General features: G+C 46.7%; 1 protein-coding gene across 1 annotated transcript in view; it reads left to right on the forward strand.

The window, feature by feature from the left end:
* Positions 1–20,545, forward strand: part of LOC138259754 (sodium/potassium/calcium exchanger 4-like) — a 505,351-nt gene that overhangs the window by 21,972 nt on the left and 462,834 nt on the right. Inside the window, exon 4 of the mRNA XM_069207641.1 lies at positions 19,932–20,035. Coding sequence (XP_069063742.1) covers positions 19,932–20,035 — 104 coding nt within the window. The remainder of the gene's footprint in view (positions 1–19,931; positions 20,036–20,545) is intronic.

The following is a 20,545-nucleotide window of genomic DNA, read 5'->3' on the forward strand; positions in this document are numbered from 1 at the left end:
AGGTACCTCAGGGATTAGCAGGGGGTGGCAGAGAGGGGGGTTTGGGCTTTGATTTGGGATGGGGGTCTTTGGGATTGGGCTTGGGAGGAGGGCTTAGGGCGAGGTTAAGGGGAGGGCTGCGAACACTTGGGAAGGGTTGACTTCTTGGCAGGGGGAGAGGCATGGGTACTAGCAGGGGAGGACTTGGAGGGGGAAGGGCTGGGCTTGGTGAGGGACACAGACCGTTTGGGGTATCACAGGGTGGGATAGGAGTAGGTAAGAAGGAAAACTCCTTTTTGGACACACGGGGATGATCATGGCAAAATGGTTTGGGAGTGGAGAGAGTGATTGTAGGAGGTGTCTTGGTGGATGTTTTGGGTGCAGGTGTGTGCAGGGAATGCTTGTGTGTGCTGGGTGTCTGTTGTGGTGGTGACTGCAGGTATGGTGGTTGTGCTGCATGTGGGTGTGTCTGTGGTTGTGGTGACTGCAGAGGTAGTGACTGGGGTGGATGTCTGCGGGTTTGCTATTGTGCTGACTGTGGGTAGGATTGGAGTTGTGGTGTGTCAGGTGTAGTGTCTGTGAAGGTGAGGGTGGTGATGGAGTCTGTGCAGGTAGTGGGTGTTGGTGTGTCTGCAAGTGGGTGTTATCTGTGTGCATGCCAGTGGTGGGTCATGTGGTGCTTGTGTTGGTCAGCAGTACCCTAGGCTGTTGAGGTGGATGCATGCTTGTCTGTCTGTGTGCTCTGGCTGTGATGGGGAAGAGGGGTGTGGGATTGGGTAGAGGAAGATGGAGGGGGAGAGAAGACACAGGGTGACTGGCTGCTGTCAGTGCAGAGATTAGAGCCCAAAATGATCTCTGTAGGCCAGCCAGTGCACTGTGAATGCCCTTCAGGAATGCATTGCTTTCTTGCACTTGAGTTACAAGTCCCTGGATGGCATTCACAATGGTAGACTGACCCACAGAGATGGCCTTCAGGAGGTTAATAGCCTCGCCACTGAGGGCAGCAGGGCTGACTGGGGCAGGGGCAGGGGCAGAGGTGTCTGCAGCAAAGGAGATGCCCACCCTCCTGAGTGAGCGGACAGGGACAACTGGGTGGGGAGCTAGAAGGAGGGCGGTGTTAGTAAGGGGGGGTGGCTGACAAAGATGGTGCTGTGGTGGTCCCAGAAGGACGTCAGGGAGTGTCAACTGGAAGAGGATTTCAAGGATAATGAAGCGGAAGATCCAGCCTGTCCCGAAGCACTCCCCTTGCCCTCCGGGACACTTAGTCCCATGCTGTCGCTGGTAGCAGCACTCCGGGTCCCATGGCCAGTAGCATCCCCACTCGCGAGTGCCCTGTCTCCTACGGCTGCCGATGCTGATGCACGCAAATAGAGAGAGAGGGAGGGAGAGACAGAGAGAAAGAGAAAGGGTTATCACATTCCTTACATACACACATGTACACATGCATAACTGCTGGTAAACCTGTCCAGGCTAGCCCATCTCTGTTGGCATTACACAAATCCTACATCATGTCACATCATGTTACTACTATCCACCCCTTCATGTCATCCCTCACACCCACATCACATTCAGAGTAAGTTAGCACGGCTGGATTCATTCAATTGGACACCTGTACAGCCATGTCAGCAGGCTACACATGCCCTAGCAGAAGTAGATATCAAATGCATATTCCAGGTCATATCACCCCATACTCCTATCACCTATTGGAAGAGAAGGTGAGTGACCACAACACATCATGCATGTCCAGAAACAACACCTGGCCAGCCCATCTCAATGACTAATGTCCCTTGAAAGTGTAGACTACCCCAATCACTGAGCACACAGCACCTGCCATACATTTCACATTGTTGGCTGACCCCTGAAGCATAAATGCCAACATAGGTACCTGAACTGTTGAAGCAATAACAAGTGGCATATCCGTACATGTGCCAATGATGTGTAGAATACATGTCTGGTGAACAGTCATGGCAAGACATTCACACAATCACAGAGGATAATCTGCACACACTGAACATAGATACACCACATCACTTCATTATTGCATGTTCAGCTACAATGGTCAACATAGCACCCATTACACATCCATAAGCAATCACTGAGTGCAGTTTCATAACAACTACACTTCAGGCAGTCATTATTGACATCACAGGCCACCTACCATTCCACCTGACATGCAATTACAGTTCCAGGACTTGACAAAATGAGTAAACCAACATCACTCACACCGTACCTGACATGTGATTACCTGTGCCTAACTCCTGACTACAGAAATTTCACACAGAAATGACATGTGCCCAAGATTTACACATGGACCTACACCACTGACAGTGCATTAGAATCATTATTCTGTACAACAATTACCAGCCTATTAAATAGTGGGACAACAAGAACATCACTTCATGAACACATAGGTGATGCAATACCTAATCCTCACCTGACTGGAGACATCAGCTAGGCCAAGTGAAGCATAGATTATCCTACTCCACATGGTGTGCCCCCAAGTAACCATTGAGACATGATATAGGCAGCATATTACCAAGGTTGCAAAGGATTTGGCAGGCCATTTGCACACATACCATTGGCACCGCTGATTGTTTGAGGCTGGCTCTGCCAAGGCACCTATCTTCTCTATTACCCACCCATTGGGACAGAGACGAAATGTCCATGTCAATCACATGGAAAAGCATCATGATTTCAAAAACACATATCTGACCCTCAAAGTGGAATGTCCCTTCGTTGCCACCTACACATACCCCATTGAATAGAGATGAATGGACAATGGGGTTACAACCTCAAACACATATATGTACTGTCCTAGACAAGGCATATCTGTGTTGTACATGAGATGGCAGGCTCACATGGAGTCCATATCTGTACCAGTACAAGTTATGTTTGGAGCCTGAACCAAATAAGTGAGTGAACTTGTTGGTACGACTGGTGATCAACACAGACGGGAGTGGTCAAACATCTTAGAGCCACTGACGCACATATACAGAGGGATGGACCGGGATAGAGTAAATGGGTAGGGTGAAACACTAGGTCACATGCACAAGAATGGCAGAATGTGCAACACATGTGAAATTGACATTAGGGCACCACAACATGCAGTCAGACTGATGTCTGATGCAGGTGTCAAAAACTTACACATAGTAAACCGTGATGCCAGTTCAACATCTCATATACTGCCAAGTTGGTATCAACTGATTACCACTAGTCTACAAACATTTGTCAACTACTACATTGTCACAGAAGGTACAGTGAGACAGCAAACAGCATACAACCAGAGCCAAGCACCAGAAGACTGTCTGTACCTACCCCCTTGTGGCTGCTGTGCTTCCCTCAAATGGCCATCCACCTCAGGGTAGGCCACTGTCAATATGCGGGCCATTGAGGGGGTCAGATTCCGATGGGCACCCCTCCCTCATCAGGAGGACATCCCCAGCTGGGCCTCCACAGTCTTCCGGGCCCAGCATTTCAGGTCCTCCCACTGCTTCCTACAATGGGTGCTCCACCGGCTGTAGACCCCCAGGGTCCACACTTGCTTGGCGATGGCACACCAAATCCCCTTCTTCTGATGGGCGTTCACCTCCATGGATGGCACAGACAAAAGGAGAAGGTCATGTGCACAAGCCCCATTCCAGCAGGAGTTGACACTACCCAACTGTAACAGCAAGTGAGCACATATACCCATCCTCTCAGAACACACCAGTACGGTATGGCACATTCATGCATCTATACCAACTACAGTTCACATGGCCAACTCATCGTCAAACACAAAACCAATCACACATGGCTGGAGCATTGGACTCACCTGTTCCTCTGGTGTCCCATATAGCTGTACATGCATGGGTAAGATCTCCTCCATCAACTTCTCCAGCTCTTCCTGCGTGATGACAGGGGCCCTATCACCTGCAGGACATGGCATGATCGTTCCCAGAGGAAGTATGCAGCAGCTCATGTAGTGGAGGTCTTGCTAGCAACAGTGTCAGGAGTCAAGTGAGCAAGACTGCAGAAAATTGCAGTCACAGCCACCACTTAAAGGACCTTCACCGCCGGCAGTCATCGCTATTGGCCCCAGCCTGTGATAGGCAGCAATGTTAACCTATGACAAGTTGCGACCGCCTACTGCTATGACGACTTCTGCTGGCAGACTTTGGTCACTTCCAACTGTCCAGAACAGTAGGTCAGGCACCTGTCATTTTGGGGCCATGTACTCACTGCATGTGCTTACATATGTGCATAAGACACCTCGTCCTCCAGAAATCTATGTCACTCAATGTTGTGAAATCAGGGTTATGCTATATAGTGAGACAATCATGAGAATATGACATGTTGAGCCTATATACATGTGGATAGTCCTGTGTAGGCACTCTGAGGTACATAGGCGTTGGATAACTATAGGTTGATTTAGTTAACTGTGTGTCATCACTGCAGGACAGCACAGTCAACCACACATTTACACATGCATATTGTCATATGTCCTATCTGACTGACATTTCAGCTAATGTGCAGCAATGATGGTGTATAATGGGCTTTTTTATGTCTGTAATGTCTACGTCAGCACTGCTATGCATCCCCACCATGTTAGGCGTCTGCAAGTATATCACGTGCTGATGACGTGTGCCAACTGCATTTCTTATTGCACATTCTCTCCTCTCAACATAGATATTCATGCACCAGTGTACCGCCCACTGGTAGACCTGGCAAACCTGCGTTGTTGCACGTGTCACTTTTCAGTGTCTGCCTTTTCATCCTACCGTTTCTCAACACTGTATTGAATTAGGAAAGGGTGAGGTAATGGGTTGATTTGTGTGTAGTCCTGGGCACTGCAGGGCTTAAGCATAGTGCTCGGGGCTACCTATAGCTGTGATGCTTTAGCGCATCCCAGATGGGGAGGCAGTGAGGCATAAGAGGCCAGGGCTGTGTCTTCAACAGCCCTAGAAAATGTCTCTGGGTGCTGGTACAGACGCCTTTATTCATCTGTGCCAGCCATCAGATAGTTCCTCAGGCTGCCTGAGGCTGCTGGTCGACCTGAAGTTCGGCCTTTTTTTAATTATACAAAAGTGAATAACTAGGTATTCTTCACTGTTGTTATAATACAAATAGGCCAGTAAATAAATGGGCCAGTAGTCCTGAAGCTCGTAATGGCGAGCCACCACTCTTCATTAATTTTATTTATTTTTCTAACAAAACAAAGTGTTGCTTTGGGGATTATTTTGCGAAACAGAATTGCTGTTCAGCTGCATCAACGATGGTGGCTGCTTAGCAAACAATACCTTTACAGGAGCCGCCAAGGTGGCTCCTCCTCTGAAAGCATCTATCTCTCGCTGACATCTCTAAATAGCCAGGCAGTGGTCCATAAGAGCAGCTGACATCATTACTAGGGGTGGGCAGAACTCGACTAATTTGCTGTAGCATAATTACTCAAATTTACAGTGAAATTATGCAAAATTACGCTAAAAGCATAACCCTGCATTTAGCGCTATTTTTTTTAGAACAGAATACACCCTCTTTCAAAATAAGCAGAGGATGCATTTTGTGCACTAAATGCAAGAGAACACAAACAGCAGCAGGCAGCAGCTGCTGGTGCTCCATTTCTGTGCTCTTGCTGTAGGTATTTCCCCAAATTATTCACGCGGGCATAATCACAACGTTTTTGGTGAGTTCAGTAATTTCATGTTACAAGAGTATCACCAAATTAGGGAAATTATATGATTATTCCGTCGTAATTACAATTCACTTAGGTCTAATTATTACCTATGCTTCCCTGGTGGACGGCGGGCCCTTTGCCAATATCTAAATCAGGCCCATTGCACTCATTATGTACGCTGTCTTGGATTTCCAAAATTACTCGCACACAAACCCTTTGTAAAATGTGAAAGATAGAAGCAAAGGGGAATGTAAGTGAGCAGTGCAAAGAAGAGCCAACTATAAAAAAAATAATACAATTGTTTAAATGGGGGCGTGGTTTGGACGCTGAAGATGGCAACAACCACTCTGTAGAGCTCCCACACCATCGATCTGCTGCATATCCTGTGGCTGATGGCCTGGAACGGGTCAGAAGTTGCTTCCTTCACCTGCACGTGAGAGGAGCTCAAGGATACAGTTGGGACGAAGCCCTGAGCCCATGCAGCGGGGAGGGAATGATGGTTCCGATCTCAATATTGTGACTGCCCAGGCCTGAGAGCCCGAGAATTAGAGAGGCTGGCCCTGCGGCGCCAAGGGAAGGCTGCTCAGAGCAAGACCAGTTGGAGCGGCCGCAGGGGCAAAATGAGGAGTAAACGGAGAGGTGGCGGTGAGTGCCAAGAAAGACATGCCTTGGTGGGCCCATCTGTGGGGGAGTGCCTGGCATTGTCGCTGCTGCCAAGGACACAGTGCAGGAGGTGTGAGGGTAACACCATACTCTGCCTGAGGATACTGTACCAGCCAGGGGTTTCAATCAACCCCTTTCCCCAACCTAGGCAAGGATGCTCGTGCAGCCCCTTCATAGGTGTGCGGAGGGGGATCTGACAGATTCACCATATATTCAGTTAGACCCATCACAGGAGAAGCATTGGCAAGAGACAGGGTGCCCTCCACAACTAGGGGAAACTGGATACAATTGCCAAACCACTCCTACAAACCTCATTAGGGGGGCACAGTGGGAGGTCATTCTACGACGGGGAGGGAGGGAGGGCAGAGAAATGGGAGAGATAGCCTGCAAGCGACTGAGGCTTTAAACAGGGCGTAGAAACTAAGGGAGGGAAAGTGTGAGCAGATGTGGCGCTGCTCTGGCAAGGCCTGTGTAAAAGAACAGGATGAGCTACAGAAGAAGAGGCCCACATTGCAACGCTAGAAGGGACTGTAAAGGAATTACGCCAAACTGTTCACAAGTTAAATAAATTGATCATCTGAATTGCAGCATGAGTGGAGGATGCGGAAGGCCATTCCAAGAGAAACGACTTGCGCTTCCTGGGGTTTGCAGAGGAAGTGAAGGACTCCCTCTGAACACTCTTTGGAAATGTGGTTACGCATCATTCTGCCCATGGAACAGATGTCTAGCTGTTTTGTAATAGAGAGCATCCATGGCCTTGGTGAAGCTCTCTTTCCCAGAGCAGCATCTAGATCAATAATAGCCCATTTCCTCAAATAATGATCCAGAGACCTGGCCCTCGAATGGTCTGGAGCATGTGGAATATCACGCACAGCACCCAAAAGATCCTAATATTCCCCAATTACACCAAGTTTGTACAACAGCAGTGAAAGTCGTTTGAGCAGAAGAAACAGCAATTAAGGGACACGAATATAAAATATATTCTATTATACCTGACCAAACTTATATACTTTTTCAAGACAAGACTATTTTTGACCATCCAGCCCAAGCTCGGAACTGGGCGGAGGAGAGGTCCATGTGGAAGGGAGGTCAATGAATCCAGTGGCATGAGGAAAATACTGATTGCGGACATGGCGCTATGGAAAGAGATGAATGCTCTGCAGTAAGCGGAGGAGATAACAGTCACAGTGACAAAGCTTGAGTTCAACTGCAGCTAGGGAACTGCTGAAGACAGATCTCCGACTCAGACATGGGTGATGACAGGCCTGTGCATGAGCATCGAAGGTCCCCTGGGCACATCCCTCATCTTAAAATAAGTAAGCTCATATAAACCGATTACATTACTGGTGCTTTGTGTACAGTTCGATAAACAGGAGGAGAAGGTGGAGAGAGGTTGGAGGGTTAAATAAATCATGCTCCAGGTTGTCACAATGTGGGATCGAGGGGTGAAGACAGGCCTTTCTGAATTTGGGGGAGTGGATGGTTTGGACCCCACAAGAAGGAAAGGTGGGAGGGGTGGCACGTGGTTTACAGCACTAGGGCCCATATTTATGCTTTTTTAGCGCCACACTTGCACCGCCTTTTGATGCAAATGCAGCGCAAACTTACAAAATACAATTGTATTTTGCAAGTTTGCGCCGCTTTTGCGTCAAAAAATGACGCAAATGCAGCGCTAAAAAAGTATAAATATGGGCCTAGGTTTCATGTTTCAGGCACTACATGCTTGGTAGGTAGGGCTGGAGGGAAACAGAAGACCTTGGGAGACGCTGGGATGTCACAAATATCAATAGACTAGTTCCCATGATCGGCAAATTCTATAACGCATATGGCTGAGCGTCTGAAGGTTTTATCATTGAATGTGAATGAGCGGGGTTGTAAAATCTAACAAACATTTACAATGCATCGGGTCTCGCGTTTGCTCATGTTAGAGCTGATCGCGTTGTAAACTCCTAACCCGACTTTTCACCTATCGGGCAAAAGTGCATTTATGTACATAACCCGAAAAAGTGAAATCAAGTACGTAAAGCGCTCGACTTCTGCCAAGCGAGATCAGGCTCGTAAATTAGAAAAAAAAAAGTCCACAAGCCCGATGGAAAACAGCGAGCCTCGCATGTTTTCTGTACTTGGTCGCTGCGCTGGAGGAGGGCTAGCCACCGGAAAAGGCATGCCATATGCGTGCCTTCGACTAATGAAAAGCAAGCAGATTTTATTAGGGAAGCCCACCAACCAATAAAAAACACCGATGTGAAGTTGACAGGGCTCCGAGCCCTTTTATAAATACAAAAGAGTCTCCCTGCGAAATGCATGCGCGAGCGCATGCAACGCAGGCTCGACCCTAAAAAGGAGTCCTAGTGCAGTATATCTGTCGACGTTCTCAAGACCTCGTGCTCCTACAGGAAACCCATCTCATGAAGAACAACTGTAGAAGCCATGCTGTTCTGCAGGCCCACGCTGGGTTTACGAGGGGGTCCAGATGTTTGGCTGCTTTTAACAAGAAACACCCCCCTTTAAGGCAGACAATCAATGCTTAAATCCTTAGGGGTCTACGTGGCAATATGGAGGGGGTGAAACAGGAGGGACATTCTGGTAGTTTGCGTGTCTGCCTCTTTCAAGCTGCAGCATGGCGTCATTAACAAATTAGGGCCAATCCTAATGAAAGAGGGAGCCCATCAGCATGTGGTGAGGAGCGACTTTAACTATATGATGAAAAGAGAACTAGACAAAAGCTTCACCCTAGCCTCTTCCCAACAGAGCATGTTCGATGAATGCTCTGGGCTTGATCGAAAGAGAGAATCTGGAACCCAAATGATAGACAATGTTTATTTCTTTCTGGTGTTCACAGGTCTCTCACACACTTGTACTACATATTTGTCCCTGTGGGTGAAATCATATGGGTGCAGGAGACACAGTACTTAACAAAGGGGATCTTGGACCACTCACATTCGATGCTAAATGAGGTAAATGCGATACAGGCAGAACTTAGGCCTGAAGACTAGACACAGGGGTGCTGCAAGGTCAAGAGACCATTACATCCCTTCAATTTGAGTCCCAGGTATACGAGAACGAGAGGTCAGTGGACTATCTGGTTATGCTCTGGGAGGCATACAAGGCTTTGTTGAGGGACAAGGCCCAAAATGCAGTAGCCCTAAAGCGAAACGTAGTAGAGGTATATGCACTGGACGCATAACTGCATGACCTGAAAAGGGAGTGGACAAAGTAAGGGACTGAGGAGCTATACTTGCAGATAGTAGCCATCAGGGAACAATATTGCACCCTTACTTATAGTGCGAACTGGCATTACTACCGTTTGACTCAGAGGAAATTAGATGAAACAGGAGACAAAGCAATAGCTGGCTGTTGACATGATTGGGTAGGACGGAGGAGGTGGTGAGATTGGTAGTGGAGGTGTGGACTGAATCTGGTAAGTGAGTTTCCACAGACAGGGCCATTGCACAGGCACTCGCACAGTATTATCAGAAATTAGATACTGCCAAAGAGAGCTGCGTGGGTCACAAAATAAAAGCATTTTTGAGTGGAGTACAGCTACTGGTGCTAGATTAAGTAGATCAGGAAGCGTAAAAGGAAGAGTTTTCATTAAGAGAGATGGGGGAAGTGCTAAGTACCATGCAGATTACATGCAGATAGGGAAGACTGCAGAATCCAATGGAATTCCCATGGAGCTGTTTAAAGAGTGGGCCCTGCTCCCTAAACACACCTCAACAATATGTTCCCTGTGGCCAGAGATGCTGGGGAACTTCCTGTGGACCTGAACCATTTCATTATAGTTGTGATCCCCAAACAGAACAAACTCAGAGAGACACATCCAGTTGTTAAATACAGAGAATAAGCTATTGGCTTAAATTCTGGCGATGAGGGTGGCTAGCGTGAGGTTCACACCACATACCGTCCCAGCGACAAGACTAGAAAGGGCACGGATGGCCCCAGATACATGCTTGCACTACATTTACAAGAAGGTGGGCAAAAGCCACACTAAGGGCATGGAATGCACCTCAGAGGCCCTAAGCTGGCAGGGAGTAGAAGGGACGCTTTCTTTTGGAAGGGTACAGCATTGAAACAGGTGGGTAAATTAACAGGCTTCAAAAAATGGGAGCTAAAATAGAATAGGGAGCACAATCTCTGGGAGATTTACTTGAAAAGGAAGGACTACAATCATCCGAACTCTTGCATGCACTTCAGGGTGAACTGGGCGGATATCCCTTAGTAAAGCCCATTAGAAAAACAGGTACTGCAAGGTGAGATTGGGCAAAGGCCGGTGGCACTACTCTGCTGCACCATGAGTAACAATACCACAGACAATCTCCAGAACCTGAGGTGGTGGTTTGAGACGGGTATCGGAGCCATGGATGATACTGACTGGGTGGTGGCCCTGATGCATCCCAGGGAAGTCACAATAATAACCAGGCTGCGGTTGTTACAACTGAACATATTACATAGAGAATTCTATATTAGGAGTAAATTATTTAAAATGGGAAGAGCGCAACCCCCAGTTGTGCTAGATGTATTACAGCACGTTCATACGTACAATTTGAGGATGTCCCAAGGTGAACAGGTACTGGGGGAAGTGATACTCGAGCTAGAGGATATCATTAAAGATTTTGAAGACTCCACAACTAGTTATACTTGGAATTCAAAGAGGTGTCGACATCCCAAGAACACAATTGAGGTTTTGCATGCTTGGGTTTAGAGGGACTTCTTCAGAATGTGAGGCTTAACAACTGGGCCAACGAAAACGTGGTGGGAGGGAATGAATGTATGAATTACAGAAAGAGTGGTGTTCGAAGACAGAGGTTGTCCTAAGAAGTTTGCCAGAGCCTGCGGAAAATGGAAAACATATTATGGACTTGATGAAGAACTATGTGCCTCCCCCAACAGGAAAGCCTCCATATTTGAAGGGGAGTTGTGGTAGAACCCTACGAGGAAGTGAAGAGTGAATAAGACCGCTACTAGGTTAGAGAGAACGAGGCCTGGTGGAAATGGTGGAGGAACAGTATGTGGGGGAAAGTGTGCATTTGTCTGCCTTTACTGTGCATATTGTTTTGTTCCTTTAAAAAACACAAAAAAAGTTTATTAAAAATATATTTTTTTAAATGTAAAAAATACATAATTAGATTGATTGTACTGCCACAAAAACCTGTGTAACATAGGTTGTGATTTTTTTAGCAATTGAAAAGTTTATATCTCTTGTCCAATTCACATTTTTCTCACGTTGAACAAAGAATCAAGCACAGCAGGATCGAAGAAGAGACTATGGGCCACATGTACGACGATCCGGTTTTGCGACTCGCAAACTGCAAGTGGCAAAACCGGATGTACAACAGTGTCAAAGACACGGTTTGCGATTCACAATGGGGTCGCAAATGACTTACCTCATGAATATTCATGAGGTAGGTCGCAATTTTCGACCCCAGTGGGAATGGCGGCAGTCACAGGGATGCTGGCCTGCTGGGGTCAGCAGACCACCATGTCTGTGACTGCTTTTAAATAAAGCAGTATATATTTTTTTTTATGCAGCCCGTTTTCCTTAAAGAAAAACGAAATGCATTTCGAAAACAAAAATGAAAAGTCTTCTTTTCATTTTTTCATAGCAAGCAGCGGTCTGTGGGACCACTGCCTGCTCTGAAAAAATGTTTTTGCATGCATTCACAAAGGGGAAGGGATCCCATAGGGACCCCTTTCCTTTTGCAAATGGGTTAGCACCAATTTGAGACTGGAGCTAACTGTGATTGTTTTGTGACTGCATTTGCGGTCACAAAACAATCATATATTGTACTGCGATTCGCAATTAGGAAGGGAACACCCCTTCCTAATTGCGACTCGCACACCCTTTTTGCGATTCGGTAAATAGATTACTGAATCACAAAATAGGGTCTGTACATACCAAAATGTTTTTTTCCTGTCACAAACGGTTTGTGACAGGAAAAATGGTACGTACATCTGGCCCTATTTCACTTCTTGATATTTGCATATTTATTGCATAATAGATTTCATATGCAAACTGGGATGCTGATTAGCAAAACCTCTTATAAATACTGATCACTGTAAAACGTTGTTATGCTCCTCCAGATTGGGGTCTTGGGGGCAGTTGACCAACGGGAGGTCAGCCCCCCAGGATATTTTGGGGAAGGATACAACCTGGCCACTAAGGTGGGTTTGGGCTCCATTGGGTTAGGTTTGGGCTTTGAGGATATATAATTCTCCATTTTACTATGCCAACTGCCATTTTGTAAGTGGTAACATGATGGCTGGCATTTAACTAAAGGAGCTTTTCACTTTGGCACGTGTTAGGCCCATGAGGCGTAGGTGTTGTTTACCTGGTGGAATGGCTTTATCGGCAGATGAGAAAGTTGTACAGTCACTGAGACTGCTGCAGGAGGCAAATCACCTCCATTTATTGGCCCAGGGAAGTGATGGTGTGGACCACCCGATGTGCAGGACCTCAGAGGGGGTCACGGTGGTGATACCTGCTTGCTCGCTGCTGCACCGGACCCCTGCAGTCAAGATGTTAGGGGTAAGGGAGAGGGACTGCTCTCGAGTCAGGAGAGTGGACCCTACAGTGCAAGAGGCGGGACACAGAGCCGGGATTGAGCCCTTGCAGCTTGCGGTGCGTGGAATGTCAACTAAGCATGTTGAGCAGGAGGACTGGGTCGGTGCAGCAGAGGAAGAGGAGGAGGGACGGCCCTTAGGGAGTGGGGAGCTGAGGACAGCCACCTTAAAGAGAACTGTTGGTGGGCCCCCAGGGGAGTCTTAGACAGGAGAGAACGGACAGACAGTGCTCCTGCTTTTGAGGGTGACATCAGTGACAGGCATATGAGGTGAAGGAGGTGGTTAGGACTGCTAACAACGTGTGCGCCTAAGGTTTAAAAGGGAAGGAGATAGGGGTGCTTTAGGCGGCCATTGTACGGTTACCTGCTGCAAGAGGGCAGTAAGCATAGATATGACAGAAGAGGTTCCAATGGCAGCGGAAGGCTTCTCTTGGGAGGGGGAAAGCAAAGACAGGAGAGAAGGCAGTTGAGAAAGTGCTGGACATGTCAGGAGACCATTTTGCAGGCAATAATTATGGTGGGGCTACGACATGGTAGGTGACCACAGGAATTGAAGGCATGTGAGCACCTGGGCACTAATTCCTTTGGATGGGGGTGTTATGAGAGTGTGCACCTGGAGGGGCAAGGGCTCAATTGGCTCACGGGGTGCTGGGGCATAGGAGCTCGCCAGGCCTCAGGTGGCAGCTATTGTGGCAACAGGCATAGAATGCAGCAATGGAGAGAGGGTCTAAGTGGTGAGGGAGGGAGCGAAAAAGGTATTTACCAGGTCAGGCTGACACACATGTGGCACGTATGAGCAGGTGTGCAGGGTGCATGGTCTCAGGTGCTGGCAGGTGAGGGCAGTGAGGTGGATATTAGTTGGTGGTGGCCAGACGTGGAGGTATACCAAGTTTGGCATGACATAGTTGCAAGCACACCAGGCCTTTCTTCTTTTTTGCAGGGTGTTCAGGACGACAGCATGGCGGACTTGGGGGAGATCTATACGGCTCCGCCACCCAAGAAGAAGAGAAGGTTTGTCCCAGTATGGCCAGCTGGATGGCGATGGGGGACAGTAAGTTCATTGCCACAAGAAGGTCCAGAACAGTCTCGGCAGTGCAACCAGCCAGAGGATACTGGATACCGCTGGTGACCAGCAGTGGTCCGCATTGGAAGGGTGGGTGAAAAGGCATAGTACAGCCCACTCCCCATCAGGGAAAAAAACACAGGTTTCAATGTAGTGGTGAAGCAGTGACAGGCGGCAACACTGCCACAGGTGCTGAATATGGTAATTTGCTGGAGGATATAGTACTAGTCTATAATGAAGAAAGTTTGAAGGAAAGGGAATTAGTGGAAGAGGTGGCACACAGTGAGATAGAAATGAGATGGTGGCAACAGGAGGGGGAGGATGGTGGTGCTCATCAAACTGTTGAGGATGTCTTACAGAGTTCAAGCAGGACATGACGGCAGCACAGTTGATGGTAAATGTTGGAAAGAAGGGTGAAGATGGCGAGGTGGCAAGATCCAGAAAGACCCGACCTTGGCGCCAGATACGTTTCAAATAGGGAAGCATATGGCTGTGGCATTGATTTCAATTGGCGTGGAAGTGCGGGAGTTGCACAGTCCGTTTTCTAAAAGAATTATATGTGATAGATGTGGGGGTAGGTGTGGACGAGCAGTCCTTGATGGAAAAAGTGTTGGGGATGGGGACAAGAAGCAAGAAGTCAAGAATCCAGTTAAGGGTGCAAAGCCCAAGGAGGGGGAGTCAAAGAAGTCACATGACAATGAGTCGGAAAAGAGCAGGGGAGGTCACAGAGGACGGTAAGTCAGGGGGTCAGATTGAGGGACTAGAGAGCAAAGAATAACAAATCAAGAAGCTGCAATATATGGGGTATCAAAGCTGTTAGGACACACCTCCTGTTGGCAACAAAGGGCGAAGGAGGGCTCCAAAGAGGAGGAATACGAGCTGGCCAAGCATCCTAAGGTCCCTTTGACAATACAGAATTGGACAGCAGCTTTCCTCATTTGCACCAGCATCTATTGCGAAAAAAGCATCCTGAGAGGTGTGTATTGCTTTTTAAATATATGGACATGACTCAAAAGGGTCAGATTAATTTCGGGTGCTATGCCTTGGCCCAACACAATGACGAGTTCTGGGCATGTATGGTGCTGGATCCGGAGGCAGAATGGGGGGGCAAGTGGATTTGGAACTTTGGTACCATACAATGGGCCCCTCCAAGTTTGGCAAAACAATCTTTACAGCCAGAAGGCTCCCAGTTGTGTAACGGCCCTTTCAAGGGTGCCCCACCCAGGGGAGGGAGATCAACAAGAAATAGTCATTTTGGACAGACAGGAGCATGCTGGGATTTTAGTAAAGGATTGTACACCAGAAAGTACTGTCAGTTTTGGCATGAATTCTCCAAATGTGCAAGCACACCCCCTTCTTAATTGCTACAAGGCTGGTAACAATCTAGTAATTCATCAGGATAGTGACAGCAGCAACAGGGGCAGCCTAGCACTCAACAACAAGGCCGGTCTTCTGGATTTAGGAACTGCCAAGGGGCACATGGACCTGGGGGCAAAAGCACGCATTCCCATTAAACTGGAGAAGCTGAAGTATTGGTTAGCACTATATGATCAGCAGGAGGAGGCTCAGTTGTTGGAGGAAGCATTTGCTTGGGGGTTCTGATTAGGGTGCCAGGGACCGAGGATACCTGGGTGGGTGAATAATCTCAAATCAGTTGGCCCCCTCAAGCATGTGGTGCAGGAACAATTGTTGAAGAAGATACGGAAGGGGAGGATGGCTGAGCCTTTTGACAAGTGGCCACAGTGGACTTAATGGTGTCACCTATCAGAATGGTGACCAAAAAAGAGAAGGGGGAGGCCAGATTAATTCAACAACTGTCATGGTCAGGAGGGCACCTCAATCAATTATTTCAATCTGGAGGACCTTTCTTCAGATAAATGTTCCTCAGTTGACATGGCCTTAGCCATCATAGAGGAAGTAGGCCTGGGGCCACATATGACAAAGTGTGACATTAAGTCATCCTTTTGATTCCTCCCTGTACAACCAGATGACTTTCAGCTACTGGGCATTCAATTTGAAAGCCAATGGTATGTGGCTAAAGCACTCCAGATGGGGTGCTCCATATCATGTGCATTATTCAAACGGTTCAGCTTATTCCTAAATGGGTTTTTTCATAGTCCACAGGTCACAAACATGTCACACATTATCTTGATGATTTATTTTTTCATAGGGAGACCTGGGGCAATGGATTGTCAGAGTATGCTGCCTTGTTTTCAGGAAATCATGGGGGACCTGGCAGCATCATTGGCACCAGAGAAGACAGTCGGACCCTGTATGGTGATGTCCTTCCTCAGCATTGAGATTGATTTTGGGGCAATGGAAGCCCGCTTACCGGTGGAAAAGAAAATAACAATGCAGCTGCTGCTAGATGCAATGCTGGCAAAGGACAAATGATAGTCAAGGAGGTTCAAGTGCTGTTGAGACTCTTGAATTTTACCTGCAGAGTAAGGATGGGAGGTATGACATTTTGTAGGAGGTTGGGGTTGTCATTGTCAGGCTTGTCCTTGCCATAGCATCATGTTTGTTTGCCAGCAGGCACAAGGGAGGATCTGTGAATGTGGTGCTTCGTTTTGGACTCTTTCAACGCAGTGCCATTGGTGGCCTTGAATGAAATTGAGTGGATGCACAGGTATATTCTTATGCTTTGGAGGGATAGGTTTTTGGCTCCACTGGCGGGGTCAGTGCTGTGCAGAGAAATGGCCAGCGGAATGGAAGGAGGAAGGAGTATAGCCTTCTTAGAATTGTTTCCCTCAGTTGTAGCTTTGTACTTATGGGGAGAGCAGTTGTCACATAAGAAGGGTCACTTTCATACTGACAACATGGCAGTGGTACAGGTAGTGAGCAGAGAGTCAGCTAGGGATGTCCAGGTTTTGAAGTTATTGTGTTTTACATGTGCTAGGAGTGGACAGTGACATTGCGGATTCTTTGTTCCGTTCACAATAGGAGAGATTGCATGGGTTGATCACGGAGGCGAACTCGGTCAGGAGCAGGGTGCCACAGAAAGTATAGGCAGTAGGTGACAGAGGATGCTACAGCTGGTGGTAGAATCCCTTACCATGTCAAAAAGAAAAGGCTTATAGCCAGGCCTGGGTAGAATTTTTGAATACCGGTGTGCAGTGAAGGTGAGTTGGCTAGGAGGAGAAGGAAGATGTGGTACAGGTCTTGTTATCCTTGATTGGGAAAAGGACAATTCAGGGGTTACCGTTGCAGGTAAACTAGCAGGTATTGCTTTCATGGAGAAGCTCTTATGTGGTTATACCCCATCGGCGGGGGAGCTGGGGAAATGGCTAGTGGAAGAATGGTCTAGAGAGATTGGGCAGTCTGGGCCAAAAAAAAGGTCTTTGACCTGGGAGCTGCTTTACGAGGTGCACCAGAGTCTCCATGTGGTATGTACAAGTGAGGAGGAACTGGTTTTGTTCATGACACTATTGACTTGGATGTTTTTGGGGCATTTAGAGTCTCTGAGCTCTTGGGAGGTAGAAGAGGGAGGGGGGCATGGGAGGAAGTGAGCCAGTGTGAGGCGGGTCTGCAGATATGGCTGTATAGGTCAAAGAGAGATCAGAGGGGACAGGGCAGGTCAGTACTACTTTGTAAATACCCCATAAACAGATTTTGCCCAGTAAAATGGGGCGCTTCTCTGAGAGCAAGGTCTCCAGCTGTGTTAGTTAAAGTTTTTTGGTACACTGACAACAAGCCAGTGTTAACATTTCAGTTACTAGTTGTTTTACACAAAGAGCTTAAGCATGTAGAAATGGTTGCTAAGGGGTATGGACACATTCCTTTTGCATAGGGATTGTGACAGAAGCGGGTAGACTGGGATAGAGTGAATGGCTCATCAAGACTTTGGGTAGATAGACTTCTAATGGCAATGAGCATTATGTGCGGGGGAGATGGGGTTTGATAGGATATAAATACCTTCTCAATAGTGTTTTTTTTTTCAAGGTTCAGTTGCGGGTTTGGAGATACCTGGTTTGTCGTTGTGGATGGTAGGACATTCGTTTGGAATGTGGGCGGAAAGGCAGTCGCGTCAAAGCAGCTATGGCGCCAACGCCAACTTGGGCTTTGATCCCTCCATATGGAAAGTACGATGGCATGGCAAAGAAGGGATGAGATGGATGGAACTGTTACCCTGCTTAAATCGATTAATAGTGGAGGAACGATACCCAGACATATTTTTGGTACAATTAGGCAAAAATTATCTGGTGGTACAAAAGGGGGTAGCTCTATTGCGAGCAATGAAAGATGATCTATCAGAAATACATAGGCAGTGGGCAGGTTGCCATATTGTGTGGACTGAGTTGATACCTAGGCGAGTCTGGCGAGGGGCCTCCAAACCAGCAGCGACTGAGAAAATGAGGCGGAAGGCTAACAGAGATACGAGGAATTTTTGTAGAGAGTAAAATATGGGCTGAATTGAGCAAGCAGATTTGAGGTATGATGCTTGGGATTTTTTTTCGTGGAAATGGAGTGCATCTTTCTTTCATGAGTGTGGAACTGTATTTGTTACAAGTGCATGAACTGGTAGCTAAGGTTTGTAACATGTTCTAGGGCTTACAGGATGCTAAGGGGCAGAAAAAGCCAATGAAAGGCCTTTTTCTGGGTAGCAGTTGGCCGAGAAGTTGGTATGGGTTAGCCAAGTTTATTGTTGTTGATCATGGACGAGGAAGAGAAGTTTAGGGTTCAGTACCCAATTAACTTAGATGTTAATAGTTGCAATAAAACTGAATGGGGGAGTGAAGGCCTCAAGTGAGGAAGTTTCGCACAAGAGGAGGTAGTGCCTTGCTTGGTTTATGAGGGAGGAGGGACAATTTGGGGGGTGTAGTTTCACATAGGTAACTTAGTTGTATAGTGAGGTATAGTTTTTAAGGCGAAATGCCCAGGGTTTATTATATGTAATATGCACCTGATTCAGTAAAGTGCCCTTTTTCACAAAAAACACGGTGTCACTGTTCTGCGCTGCCCCCACTTATTCACTAACACACACTATTTCTGTGTCAGGCAATCAAGTGTACTGCTGGAAAAAAGTTCACCAATTTGTGAAACAGGCAGAATACACAACTTTTTTAAACCTTAAGGAGTGAAATTGTGTTGTAAAAGAATCCAAATCTGCTCCACAGGCAAACTAGAGAAATGTGCAGAATTCGGGCATCCCATGAAGTTTGTATGATTCTCCCGGTCAAAAAGTTGTCCTTGTATATGTGAACAGATTACTAGAACGTCCTGCAAACAGATGGGAGCATTCTGGAAGTTAGTCTTCACTAACGTTTACATTCCCTTATTTTCCACTTTAATTGTACATGTAATGCCTGAATAAGGTCAGTGCAATATATGCATGTATCACAGGAAAGAGCAAGAAATTATTTCCTATTTATAATGGAAGAAGCAGAAGACATTTCTAAACATGCTAAAATGATTTCTGTTTGGAGAAAAAGGAAAAGCAAACAAAAGCCTTAGAACTACAGATTTGCAGGTCAACTAACAGGCTACTCATCTAGGCATAAATCTTTCAGTTGTTTTTATTCTCCTACATCCGTAATACTACTTCAGTATTAGGCAAGGCCTTGATTACAGGGTGGAGATGAGTTATATTTCTATGCAGACTAGGGTTTGCCCAGGGGACAGATTTCCAAGTAATGTAATGATTACTGCTCCCCTACAATTCTCCAAATTAAGATTACCGCACATCAAACGTGCTGAGATTTATTTTGGAAACATCTGCGGAAAAATGGTACGGCCTGCTGAATTTGGTGTTGTAAATCCGAATTTCCCATGTTTTCCCTCATTTTGGAGTACAGATTTCCCCCCGGGGTTTGGTACATTGTGGATACGATAGACACTCTCCCTTATTCCACAACCGTTATAATGAAACCCCAATCATATGATGTTGCAAAATTGCTGTTTTTATCAGGGAATGTTGGTGCTCAAACTCTGCACAATGTCGGGCTATAGAAGCATATGCTATCTGATGTTGTCATGACAACTGAAATGACCAGGCCTTTCCCTTTCTTTGCAGGTGTCTTTATCACACACGGGGATGTAGGAATGGCTACCATTGTGGGCTCAGCTGTCTTCAACATTCTGTTCGTAGTCGGGATCTGTGGAATATTTACAGGGCAGGTATGTGGGAGTTTTTAATTACAAAAGCACTGATGATTGCAGAGTCGTCAAGTAAATAGTGGTGTATTCCAAGTGCGGAAGTTACTCACCTTCAAATTATATAATGTATCTGTTATGGAAGCTGAGAGGATCACTACTGAAGGTTCTCCTGCATTTGGAATGATAGCAGACGCTGGGATTTATACGTGTGTGGTTAAAAGACTGACATTAGTTCACTTCTTGTTACAAAGACATTAAGTTTCCTTTAGCTGCTACTTTTCATACTAGAAAGCTTGATTTCATGAGACATGCAGTGTGTGAAACAAAGCTGCAACCTAGGCCTACACATTTTAAAGTATTAGTCGATCGAGTGGCCATAGAAAAAGAGAGAAAGAAAATGAAAAAGCAGGTTAGAAGTCACATGTGTCATTGGTTAGAGACCAAGTGGGGCAGACAGAAAAACGCGAGGGGAGAAAACACAATGCAGTGTGAAGGTATTTTTTGCAATAGATAATGAATCAGACAAAAGGA

This window comes from Pleurodeles waltl, chromosome 9 (genome assembly GCF_031143425.1).
Source record: "Pleurodeles waltl isolate 20211129_DDA chromosome 9, aPleWal1.hap1.20221129, whole genome shotgun sequence".
Classification (NCBI taxonomy): domain Eukaryota; kingdom Metazoa; phylum Chordata; class Amphibia; order Caudata; family Salamandridae; genus Pleurodeles; species Pleurodeles waltl.